General features: G+C 41.9%; 1 protein-coding gene across 1 annotated transcript; it reads left to right on the top strand.

Moving 5' to 3' along the window:
* Positions 1–2,697: 2,697 nt before the first annotated feature.
* arhgap35b (Rho GTPase activating protein 35b) lies at positions 2,698–13,291 on the top strand. The gene is made up of 7 exons (XM_041801182.1): positions 2,698–3,290; positions 5,083–8,992; positions 9,260–9,401; positions 9,724–9,801; positions 9,986–10,117; positions 10,352–10,457; positions 10,593–13,291. Exons 2-7 carry the CDS (start codon positions 5,273–5,275, stop codon positions 11,002–11,004), a joined length of 4,590 nt encoding a protein of 1,529 aa, XP_041657116.1. The 5' UTR covers positions 2,698–3,290; positions 5,083–5,272; the 3' UTR covers positions 11,005–13,291.
* Positions 13,292–13,749: the final 458 nt, after the last annotated feature.

Here is a 13,749-nt window from a genome sequence, read left to right as displayed (position 1 = left end):
CAAATAACAAAAATTAAAGAAAGCGGTCATGTCTGTTGACACGAGTGAGGAGCTAAGAAACTAACTTCTCTTGACTCAAGAAACAATCTATTTTACATGATATTTCTATAAAAATGATCAATTATATGATTACTTGGTGATGTCAACTACATTAGAGTTTTTCTTAATTTTAACACCAAGCAATGTGAAATACGTCAGCCTGTTCATGGCAATTTATGTCAAGCAGAGGTCCACAAATTATCAGTCCGGTCAATTTTTGAGGCTAATAGACATTTGGCTGATTATCAGTACTGGAATTTTACCAATTATTGATAAAATGTATAAATCGAAAAGTGCACTATTTTGGCCCCAAGATGTGTCTTCCCCTTCTGGCTTTATTTTTACTCTCCACAGTCTCATGAAATGTCCCGGAAGCGACACCATCTGATTAGCTAGAAGTCACATGAGTACTAGCCAATCAGCACTTCAGCCTGGGTGCCACTGACAATAGCTGTGTTTGAAACCACACTCATTTCCTTCTCCCTACCCACTATATAGTGATCAGCATATAATGAACAATATAGTTGACTCAACTGCAAAACAAATAAATGATTTCAGACACGTCTCCAGCCGCAGGCAATTACATCATCGCCGTCTCACAATTAAAACGTTTAGCAACTATGGCTCGTAGATTTTGATGACAATGGCTGAGGATTTAAATTAACGGTAGAATTTCACTAACTGATACCAAGCATACCATATTTTCACAAAAAATAAAAATACTAATAGATAAAAGAGTCTTGTGACTTTAGTGGCAAAATAATACACATTTTTGTGTGTATAACACTTATTTTTGCATATCTATGATGGTCTTGTGTCTTGTAATCATCATTACAAAAAAAATGAATGTTGCTTCACTAAGAATCCTTAGCATTTTCTTAAGATTATATACTTTGGTTAAAACCAAACAAATAAAAAAGCCTAAAACATGTTTAATAAGTGTGCTCTCGTTTGTCCGTCATGTTTGAGAGCAGTAACTGCGATGCATAATGGTAAATATTGCTGTGTTAGTGACATTAGTTGTTCACTATTTTTGATGCATTGTGCATCAGATGCTTTTTCACAATAGATCAGAATATGGACACCACTACAAAGTGGCATATTCACTATAAAGTGCACTATATACTGTAGTGAATAGGGGGTGATTTCGGACACAGCCACAGTAAATATATGGGCTCTCTTCCTGTTTTCCTACTGCTATTGTGTTGATATTTGTTTTGTATGCTGATAGAACTAGGGCTAAAATGTTTGTTTTGCTTCATTTTTTATCATGCAATTTTATGTTTGCCACATTATGTACATTTTGTACCTCACAATAACTGCATTTCAGTTCCAAATATCTGTTATCGGCCCCACAAACTACCAATAATCAGTAATGACAATGGCCCTGAAAAACAAAACATGGGTTTTCCCCCCTGATGTTAATATCAAGCTTTAGGTATACACCCCAGTCCATCTTTTAGTCTTCAATTTTTTGTGACTTGCAGACAGAAATTGTCTTTCAAATGTACATACCTTGCTGCCAACATGTCTGGTCAATATATTGGTTGTAAAAATCAGCAAAAAAGGTGGTATCCGCCAATACAGGTAATTTACTTTTTAAGCTATTGTCTGCCGATTCTGATTTCATACCGATAATATTGTGCATCCCTAAGTTTCTGTTGGTGGTTGGTAAAACTCTTCCTATTGTAAAAAAGGTGAATCTCTTTTTAGATTTGATTCCAGTTATGCTTAAAAGGACACTTCACATTACTTTCTAGGGCTAATGTTAGCCTAACAGTTTGTATAAACAGCTCAGCTCATGGTTGATTTAATGGCTGTTGACAAGTGACTTTACACGCATGGAAATCCCATGTGCAAATTTTGCACATATAGTGGATGTTACAGTCCATCCTCTCTAGAAAATATTAAACAAAGTGAACAGAATGCAACAAAGGCAGCTCTGTTGATGAGGATAAGTTCAATTTAAGCCAATGCTTTTAGCTAACATTAGTCTTGTGTGATTGTTGCTAGTTGCCCAATATTGGTGGGAACTGCTTGTTAGCAAAGCAGTTGTTTATGCCCTTTCCAAAAAAAAAGTAAATTTACTTTAAAACACTTGCTACAGTCGTAAGTTACAGTGATAAACTTGTGATAAAATAATAATGCTAGCTAGTTGCCTAGGTAAATAAGCTAACCTAGCATGTGACGCTAATAATAAGACACTAACAACTCTTATTTATTTGATATTTTAAATATGAAGCAAGTTTTTTGTTTTTTTGGGTTTTAATTTGAACGCAATACTAGGCCAGAGCGAAATGATGGCTGGTGGATTTATTTCACGCTCAATAATGTTAGTTTATTTCGATTTTTTAAATTAAAATGAGGATAGTTGGTGCATTGGCACTGTTTCAAGTGCAACAGAAAATTATTTATTTCTGTAACAAATTACTATTTTTCTTCTTTTAAGTCATATAAATATGCCCATAATATTTCTATTGGAATAGTTCATCGAGTGACTGGTATGAAATTGATTAGTTTGGAGAAACACTCCCGCATAGACTCTAGACTGGTGAGCTAAGCAGAGCAGACCTGCTGCAGTTGTGTGAGGGCGCCGCTGGGTGAGTCCCTCTCTCCGCTGCCTCTGTCTCCACAGCTCCTTTTTCCCAAAGAAAAGAAGAGGAGAGCTAGGTCCGGGGAGGAGGGCCGCCGCCATTATCGGAAAGCTGGCAGAAATACCACTTTCACACACGCAATCTGCTCACAAATTGACCAGGACATGAACAATTTCTGTAGCAGTAGAAGCATATTTGAGACGAAACACAACGGCGATTGCAACAAACTCACCGTTGTCTCGTGTGCGCCACCGGCCCAGCATTATGTGGGCACAACAATGGACAGAATAATTATTGAAAAAGCAACGTGGTGAACCGAGGAAGAAGACGGCTAAGCAGGTTTAAAACGCTTGAATTTCCCACGAGGAGAGACCCTCTAAAGAGCAAAATTGGACAGTTTTATCATCTGGGATATTTATTTCTTCATTCCCCGTGTTTAATTGCAAAGAAAACAGCGATGCTGAACAGGAGAATCCCGGCATGGACAATGGATATTTAAATCAAATAACCTCCTTGCAACTGTATTATCAGTATTATCTGTGAATTGAGACGATCTATTGTGTGTTCTGCGGCTTTATGCTACTGCACATCAGGCGGCGAGGGCTGCGGCAAGAGCTGGCCTGACAGATGCAAGAGGAGAAAGGGAGAAATGCGATGGTATGTACCCTGCATGCTCTGTCCTCGTCTTTATGTGCTATTACCTAGTGAAGCTGTTGAGTGCTGCACCCTGGACAGCTGAGTAAATAAATTCCGTTTAAACATTGTCTGTCGGCGTGGAGAAGGCAGGCTATCCGAGATTTCGGCTCTGCAATTTCATTATGTAGACAGCAGGCCTGGCGTGGTCAGCCCCTCTCTGTGCACCCTAAAGCCCATGGCAACTGTTAATCCTTTGCAAAACATATAGGGTTGCAAAATCTTATCTAGGTAAGTAGGTTATGCGAATGAAACAACACGAAGGCACGCTTCAGTGAACTATTCTGAAAATGCAAGAGAGGGCAGTTTGGTTGTTTTTATTTGCTATTAAGTTGTCTGTTCGTTTTGGTATCAGGCCTAGCTCAGCTGAGCGGTGTGGACTGCCCATGGTTGCTTTTGACCCTGCTGGAGCTGTTTGTTTCTCTTGCATGCTCTGTTAATGCCACAGGTTATTAGTTTCATTTTGGAATTATCATATATCTTTAAGTCATCATAATAAATGCAGTGGCAATTATTTTATATCTTTCATTTTTTAAATTTGGTAATTCTTTACCATTTTAAATTATGCAGCTATATTGTATCAGAATTGCACCACTGGTATTATAACGGACACATAAGACAATGCGATTAGAGTGAAATAGTAACTTTAGTAGTCTCAGTGGGGTGGTCAGGTTCTGTTTCTTTGGCATTCACTGTGCATGTGTCTGACTTGTTTGGTAAGTCATCAGTCTGTTTTTGTTGGGCAATCAGGCTAAACGCTCCTACTTCGTTATTTGTAAAATCTAAAGAGCCCACAACAGTCATTTTTACACTTGTCAACCAAATCACTGATCAGACTTGGTCATTTTGAAAGCACCACTCCCAACATGCTTTCTCACAGGGCTAATATTAGAGAAATGTATCTTGAGATTATTAGCATATGGCTATTATGGGTTGATTAATGATTAAGTCGGTGGATTAAACGTTTTGATGTGTGATGGTTCATTTCAAAGATGCTGTCATATTTTTTACTTGTTAAAAAAAGAATACTTGTGGTTTCTGCACTGTTGGTAAGCAAAGACATGATATTATGTCACCTTCTGTCCATAAGAACTGCAATTGGTTTTTCATTTCTCTTCTGACATTAAAGTCATCATTTTGGCAAAAGGAATACTAATCACAGGCTCAAAATGTTCAGTGAATCTCCTGGCAATTACTAATAATGTTGTTTCTCACTGTTTGTTTTCTCTAGAAGTTATTTATTCTAAGCACATCACTTGTGCATTTAAAATGTAAAATTAGTGACAGGTGATTGTGACTGTCTGGCATTATCGGTGCTATAAAACTGTCTTTATCATTTTGCTGTTGGCTGGATATGAAGCCAGAAACTGCATTGTTTCAGAATAGCATAAATGCTCTTATTACATTTGATGATGACCAAAGGCATACTACATCAGATCAACTTATTTGGTTACAATGGACAGTTACACAAAATAGAATAAAACGTGCCTCTTGCTATTGTCTCATGCTGTTGTTATGCCAGACCACTGAATTGAAAAAGATTGAAGATATCAAGTCTAAATACAAGATGACAGACATTTGCAAAGGCAATACTAAATGTAAGCAAAAAATGTCAGTTCACTGAGAAGTAGCATCTTCTAACAAGGATTTCTGATGACCTAATGTTTGCCCCATTCATGTCCCAACATGTTTTTTTTAATATTTGTTAACTGTCCACCAGATTGTCTGATTACTCCCTTTCCTTTTCTTTTGACAGGATCTGAGTCATACAAAGGATTAAATGAAGGAACTCTACTCATAAAACTGCACTGCTATTTATTAAACTGAAGACCGGCAGAAGAAAGTGAAATCTGATCTTCCCTGTGGATCAGCAGCTTTATGGACAAACATTCAAGTAATCTCATTTGCATAGTGCCTGTTTATGGCAGGATGAGCTTCAGCAGGCTATGATGGCAAAAAAGCAAGATGCTCGATCGCCCATTTACAACCTTGTTGTGGTGGGGTTGTCAGGAACTGAGAAAGAGAAGGGGCAATGTGGAGTTGGAAAGTCTTGCTTGTGTAATCGGTATGTGCGGCCCAGTGCTGACGACTTCTACCTGGATCACACATCAGTGTTAAGTACCAGTGACTTTGGGGGTCGAGTGGTTAATAATGATCACTTTCTGTTTTGGGGAGAGGTGTCACGGGTTTTGGAGGAGGGGCCTGAGTGCAGGATGCATGTTGTGGAGCAAACTGAATTTATTGATGACCAGACATTTCAGCCACATCGTAGCACTGCTATGCAGCCCTATATTAAACGGGCAGCTGCAACAAAGCTGGCCTCCGCAGAGAAGCTCATGTACTTCTGTACAGATCAGCTGGGCCTGGAGCAAGACTTTGAGCAGAAACAAATGCCCGAGGGCAAGTTGCAGGTTGATGGCTTCCTGCTTTGTGTTGATGTCAGCCGGGGCATGAACCGCAACTTTGATGACCAGCTGAAATTTGTCACAAATCTGTACGGTCAGCTTAGCAAGACCAAGAAGCCAATTGTTCTGGTCCTCACCAAATGTGATGAAGGAGTGGAACGCTACATCAAAGATGCGCATACATTTGCCATCACAAAAAAGAGTCTGCCTGTAGTTGAGACATCTGCACGTTCAAATATAAACGTGGACCTTGCCTTTCTCACATTGGTTCAGCTTATTGATAAGAGCAGGGGGAAGCCCAAGATCATTCCCTATTTTGAAGCCCTTAAACTCCAGAGTCAGCAGATAGCTTCAGCCAAGGATCGCTATGAATGGCTAATCAACCGTATAGTAAAGAATCACAATGAAACCTGGATAAACACCAGTCGACGCATGAACACCTCCCCAGAATACAAAGAATATGTTTTCCTGGAGGGAACAGCAAAATGCAAGAAGCTTTTTCAACAGCATGTCTACCGTCTGAAGCAGGAACATATTGAAAGGCGTCGCAAAATATACCTAAGCACTCTTCCCCTAGCACTTAGTTCTCTGGTGCCTGACCTGGATGAGATAGATCAGCTGAGCTGGTCTGGGGTACAGAAGGTCCTGGAGTCTAAGCAGCACTTTGCCCACTGGTTTGTTGTTCTGGAAGACTCGCCATGGGAAGATACATCTCACATTGATAACATGGAAGATGAGAGAATCCCTTCAGATCTACTGGAAACTGATGAAGCAGAGGATATATTCAATGCCCACTTGGAACATCTGCGCAATGAATGCAGACGGGCAGAGATGAGGCTGGAGTTTAAACAAAAATTAGCCTCCTCCCCCTTTGTCACACCAGGTAAACCATGGGAGGAGGCCCGCAGCTTTATCATGAATGAAGAGTTTTACCAGTGGCTTGAGGAGCCAGAGTACTTGGACCTGTACAACCGCCATCAGAAGGACATCATTGACCGTGCTAAGGAAGATTTTCAGGAGCTCTTACTGGAGTACTCAGAGCTTTTTTATGAGCTTGAGGTTGATGCCAAGCCAAGCAAAGAGAAAATGGGCGCAATCCAGGAGGTTTTAGGGGAAGAACAGCGATTCAAAGCACTACAGAAGCTACCAGCTGAAAGAGATGCTTTGGTATTGAAACATATCCACTTTGTCTATCACCCTACCAAGGAAACCTGCCCTAGCAGTCCTCACTGTGGAGACTCCAAGATTGAACAGATCTTAGCTTCACGTTTCCCCACATGTTACCCCTTTTTTGATTTGAAAGCTCATTTTGGAGACAACAAAGCTGACAGGATTAACCTTGTCATTCTAGGGAAGGATGGACTGGCCAGAGAATTTGCCAACGAGATTAGAGCACTCTGCACAAATGACGACTGGTACGTGTTGGACGGGAAGATGTATGAACTGACACTTCGGCCAATTGAAGGAAATGTACGCCTTCCAGTAAATTCTTTCCACACCCCCACTTTCACCCCTCATGGATGCTTGTGTCTGTATAACTCAAAAGAGTCTCTTTCCTATGTGGTCGAAAGCCTTGAGCGACTTAGGGAATCAACTCTGGGACGAAGGGATAGCCAACTGGCACAACTGCCAACATCTCTTCTCTTGGTCACTAAACGGGGTGTAGGGTCATATGTGGACATAGGTGGAGAAACTGCCTTAAACCTTATAACACAGGGACAGCAAGTTGCAAGGAGACTACAGTGTAGCTTTTTAGACCCAGCCTCCCCTGGTGTGGGCTATGGTCATAATGTCAATGAGACTCAAATCAACCAGGTGCTGAGAGGCCTTCTGGATATTAGAAGGAGCACATCTTTTAGTAGCAGCTCTCCTCCCCTCATCCCTGAGCCTTCAAGTCTAAGAGACTCTCCCCATCAACCAGCCCCTGAGGCAGACCTTCGCATAGTTATGTGCTTAATGTGTGGAGACTCTTATGACATTGAGCAGCTCTTGTCCCCTTTCCTTATACATCAGCATTGCAGGCCCATGTCCAATAGTGGCACCTCCGTATTGCTGGAACAGACAGTTGGTGGACACAAGCTGGCGATAGAGCTCTCACTGCTCTCATACCACGCCTCCTTCACTTTGCGGAAGAGCAGGCTAGTACATGGCTACATTGCTGTGTACTCCGTCTCACGAAAAGCCTCACTGGAGACCCTTTGTGCCTTCTTATGTGAGGTTCAGGACATCATCCCAGTTCAGCTGTTGGCAGTGGGAGATAGCCAAGCAGAGCTCACTGACAGCGACTACGCTTGTGAACAGCTGATTCAAGGGGAAGAGCTTGCCCACGAGATTGAAGGTCGTTTCAATAGTGTGGTCTGTGGATCTGGGGGAGTGGTTGGAGGCCTGCACAGGATAGAAATGTTCCATTCTTTCTTGATGGAGGTGGTCGAGAAACGCAACATTGTTGAGGCCACGCACATGTATGATAATGTTGCTGAAGCATGCACCAATGAAAATGTGTACTCCCCACGCTGCAGTTCTCCCAGTCCTGTCACCATGTTTCTGGATTCAGAAGACGATGTAGAGCCATCCCCACCATACTATGACGGCACACTTTCTTCTCACAGTGGGGGCTACAACTTGCCTGACTTAGATTCTAGTGACATCTCTGTCATTTCTGATATCAGAGACTTTGAAAACAAACTTAACAACAAAGTACCCCCTCAAGTGAGAGTGAAACCTGGCGTCACTTTCGACTTTCGAAAGGTGAGCCGCAATCCATATATCGATACATTAGGCCATCGTCGCTCACTGCCCTCTGCTGTCACCTGGGTTCCTGGTGGAGATGTGGGATATGATCCCTCAGACTATGCCGAACCCATTGATGCTGTTTCAAAACCCCGCCCAAGCAACGAAGAGATCATCTACTCAGTTCCACATGACAGTACGCAAGGCAAAATCATCACCATTCGCAACTCCAACAGGATGCACTCTAATGGAAATGGCTCAGACAGTGAAGCAGACAGCAGCTCTCTGGAGAGAAGGAGGAAGTTTTCAGCAGCAGGGGTAAAGCCTCGTCTTTACCGCGACCGCTCCAAGCGGCTTGGCAAATTCAGCAGTTTCCGCACAAGCTTTATAGGCAGCGACGATGAGATGGGTGCTCTTCAGAAGTCCAAGGACGATGACTATGGGACACTGAAAGGTGAAAGTCTTGTGAATGAGGAGAGTGAAGACCCAAAAAAGAGGAATATCCTGAAGAGCCTGAGACGAACGGCCAAGGTGTGTATTATACCACCCTTTTATGTTTTTTCTTTCTTTTTTGATACAGAATGGGCTTCATTTAAATGTACTTGTCCGAAATGTAATGCAGATAATTTTGAGTCTGTTTTGCAACTTATTTCTTACTTCTCCATAGTGCTTAGTGATCTGGTTTGTCCCAGTGGGATACTACTCATTTGTTAGACTCAAAATGAGTGCCACTTAGTATCAACAAAACTGTCCTGTCTCTGAAACACTGAAGAGGCCGCTGTCCTTATTCCTTAACAGAAAACAAGACCAAAGCCCCGTCCAACTATTCCCAAGCCCATGGAGAGTAATTACTTTGGAGTCCCCCTTGTGAATGTGGTATCCCCAGACAGACCTATCCCACTCTTCATCGAGAAGTGTGTCCGCTTCATTGAGACTACAGGTTAGTTTTTTTTTCCTCACATGTAGCTTTCTCATTGCAGGTAATCTATGCTATTATACAATTTTGACAATGGTTATTATTGTTACTCTACATGTGTAACTATCATATGTATATCTTCTAAACAATTGCACAGCTTTTCAATACTGCCATATGATATTAAAGTAATACAAGGGGCTTGTTTGCTTATGTACTCTAAAAACTGCCAGAATCTGTATTGTTTTGTCTGTTTGCAATGCAGCTAATGAAGTGTTGTGCTTTGTCTGTTTCCAACTGTGCCCCCCACATCTTCCCTCTTTTCTCTGCTGCGCTCTTTTTTCCTCAGGCCTGAATACAGAGGGGTTGTACCGCGTGAGCGGCAACAAGTCAGAGATGGAAAGCATGCAGAGGCAGTTTGAGCAGGGTGAGTTGCTAATCAGACTTGTTTGAACCAGCTGTTTGACATATAATTATGTGGTTGTCTAATCAAAACATAAACAGAGATTTACCAAAGGAGTGACATGCAGTGGATTGTTCACTCCTGATGACAGCTGCTACTGACAGGCGTCTTCTCTCTGATCTCTTTGACTCTCTTTCTCCCTTTGCAGACCACGGATTAGACCTAGTGGAGAAAGACTTCTCCATAAACACTGTGGCTGGAGCCCTCAAAAGCTTCTTCTCTGAGCTGCCGGAGCCCCTGGTGCCTTGTGCTCTGCAGGTGGACCTACTGGATGCTTTCAGTAAGCAAACACTGCTGGGCTGGGAGGGTCTTTACAAGAACATAAAAAGATTATTTCTTTAGGAGGGAAGAGGGTAGGGTAGGTTGTTGCAGACCTGCTCCGCTCTCTTCTAGGTGTTTTAGTGCTGCCAAGAATTATTTTAATGGTGGTGTAGAGGGACATTTAAACTTTAAATTACCGTGTGCAATGATGAGGTGCCAGGTTTAATGGTAACTCTTTCCTCTGTGTGTGCAGAAATCAATGACAGAGAACAGAGGCTGTATACCATGAAGGATGTCCTGAGGAGGTTCCCCAGGGAGAATTATGATGTCTTCAAATATGTAATGAGCCACTTACACAAGTAAGTCCCCTGCTTCTCTGCTGTTTCAAACCCTTTCATGGATTTGTTGGTCTTCTGCAGTGGACATCCATCTGTTATTCTGCACTTGATGATGAGAATGAATAATTAGTGTCTATTTGTGTGTGTTTTTCCCAGGGTGAGCCAGCTGAACAGGGTGAACTTGATGACCAGTGAAAACTTGTCCATCTGTTTCTGGCCCACTCTCATGAGGCCAGACTTCACCACTATGGACGCTCTGACTGCCACACGCACCTACCAGACAATCATCGAGACCTTCATCCACCAGTGTGCATTCTTCTTCTACAACCAGCCCCTCCTTGATTCCCCCACTGGCCTGGCGGGTCTCCCTGCCTCGCCCACCACCACCCTCAGCGGGAGTTCTGCTTACTCTTGTTACCGCTCCTCCCCTCCCCACACCACCGCACACTTCAGCCCTCTGCAGCAGTCCCCGCCCACCACCCCCCAGTCTCCCCTGCAGTCTCTGCTCCCTCCCCTCCACCAGCACCCCCACTCCCACCACTCGCCTGCCGAACAAGAGACACTGTGAGAGACGGTGAAACCAAGTGTGCCCATGATGATGCTGGACCTTATCACCAACACACGCACACAAACATATACTCACACGCAACACAAAATGTGCACTTGCACACTACATTTCTGATCATGGACAACCTAGATTATGAAAAGAAGAAATGGGAAGTGTCTTGAGAAACCTCCCTAACCTGCCATTTGTATCCATATGTGCGTGGGCTTCTATTATCAGTGACTCTTCCTCTGCCCTCTGAGCCTCTGATTGCCTGGAATCTGACTTCAGCTCACAAGTTGAGGACAGAGGTTGCTGTCACAGCGAGCCTCTCTTCTGTCAAAAACCACCGCTTATCCAACACTGCAAAGAAAAAGAAACATTGATGCCAAGCTGGAAGAAATGGTTTGTGGCCACCATGTTTTTATCCGCATAAAACTGTTTTAGTTTTTTTCTCATAAAAGTACTGCCACTGGATTTTTTTAGACTGTTCCTCTGTAGGTCAGCAGGTTGCCCTGTCTGCCACTGGGGTTTCTCTCATTGGCTCTACATGAAGGGTCAGCATGGGGAGGGAAAGGAAGTGTGGGAGGGGGGTTACACATCCAGGGATGCACTTTAACGATCACTGTTGTTTTGCCCTAAAAAGGGTTAGTTTTTGTTGTTGACATACTGTTTTCTTGTGTGTTTTTAATTTCACAGCTCAGACAGCCATACCCATTGCCTCTACAGAGCTCTGGCAGATCAAACTTTGTTTACATCAAATCTTTTTTTTTGTATCCGCAAACTTATCTGAAGCACTTTTTGATAGTGTAGTGTTTAATTAGAAGAAATGCCACATGACGAATTGTCCATAATGTTTGTTTAGTGGTTGAGTGTGGCATAATGTGCAGGCTTGTGAAACAAGATCCTTTTGTAAAAACTTACGTTGTTGAAGTTGATCCAGGGGTCCCATATTAGGTCGATGGGAAATCTGAATCTACTGACATTCCTCATTCATCCAGCCATGTGAAGGTAGTTTCTTTTAGAGTTTTTCCTCTTTCTAGATCTTGGTTGATCAGAGTGGATGTTTAGGGAAGTTTGGGTTTTTTAGACCATTACAATATCAGAGGACTTTGCCTGCCACAGGTCAAGTGAAGGAGAAAATTTGCCATTTTTGAATGTGTAACCTTGTCAAACCATAACACAACTCTGCATTGCCATCCTGTGTCCATTGAATCCAGTCGCTTGAAACTTGATAGGTTGCTAGATGTGATGCTGTGGCTATCTATCAAACCAAGCTCTTTGTGTTCATCTAATATTAAGGACCTTTAACTCAGAAGGTTTAGTATTCTTAACGCACTGTTACTGCTAGTCCTGCTATACAATACAAAGACAAGTAGAAGTTTAATGTTTGTGAATTGGGCACATTCAGGAAGCACCTACGGCTGTTTACCTGCTCTTGTGAATTAGTTTTGTGCTAGCTCATTGTCCTCCCTTTTCATGGAAAACAAGCAGCACATTTTCAGTGGTAGCACTGCTGATGAAGACCCAATCATTTTAAACATTAAACCCGAGAGAAGGCAAGTCTGTTAATTGGGAGAAGAGTAAAAAAAATGTCCACTAGGCATAGAGGCTCTGGATGATTGTGGCTCTGTTACAGTTCTTGGGTGCAAAAAAGACTGGACAAGTTCGTTTGTTGTAGTCGTAAATGGGATCATGCTTTACTGGTACTTTTGGAATCCTGTTTGAAGTCAGTCATTTAAAGTGTCCATAAGACTAACCCGAGGGCTCCTCTCGTCAAGATCAGAGCTAAAAGCTGTAAAATTAAGACTTGCACAGGTTTAACTACGCAACAATATCACAATTCCTGGGAGAAGATAATCTTACTGCAACACTTGACTTCTGACGCAACCTTGGCAAATCAGCTGTTCAATGAGCAAAAAGTGGGTGCATACTACTCTATAATGGTTGTTTATTTGTATGTTGGGGAACACCACCCTTTAGTCAATGGTAGAAAACATTTCTAGTGTGTATTTCAATGATTGAGGGTCCATTTTTACGATTTTTGTGAATGGTTCAAGGCCACTTAAGTTTAGTGCATGATTTAAAAAACACACAAAGGGAGATGGATAAAAGCCTCTTCCTGTTTTAAAACATGAAATTAGTGCAAGAAAACAAAACAATTGCTAAAGTGAAATAGCTGAAATGTGAAAGTTTATGTACTGTGCACCAAGAGCAAACCATGGAATTTGTTTGACTGAGAAAAGTGTTTGAAGATGAAGGCCTTATGTGAACTGTATAATAGTTAATAAATTAAATCTTGTAAAATTGACCTCAGCTTTCTTGTCGTGCCTTGTCTTTTTAAGCGTCTTATCCCCATTCATTTACTTAGGATAAGTTTCTCAGCTTTAAACACGATTGGAATGTATTTGTTTAAAATGCTATCCGGTGTTTTAGTTTACACAATGCAGTCAGAATCAAATTGTCCAAACAATAAGGCCCAGGGAACACAGAGTATCAAACATGTAATTTTGTTGATTGCAATTTTCAGTTCCATCTAAAAAAAGAAGAAGGGCCTAAACAATCTTTTGTAAAACAGCAATGCACCTGCTTTCATCTGACAAAATATTAGACACCCTATTATTATCTACAATTTTCACTTTGAGGAGCTGCTACGGTTTAATGATTTTCCTTCACAACAACTTGATAATCATCAAGACCAACACTATAAATGGCTGTAATAAGACATCTTTCTGTGAACAACCCTTCTTCTACACCATTGGTTCCCAA

The sequence above is a fragment of the Cheilinus undulatus genome, linkage group 12, assembly GCF_018320785.1.
Source record: "Cheilinus undulatus linkage group 12, ASM1832078v1, whole genome shotgun sequence".
Classification (NCBI taxonomy): Eukaryota; Metazoa; Chordata; class Actinopteri; order Labriformes; family Labridae; genus Cheilinus; species Cheilinus undulatus.
The sequence above is the reverse complement of the archived record's forward strand: the minus strand, read 5'-3'. Positions and strand labels throughout refer to the sequence as shown.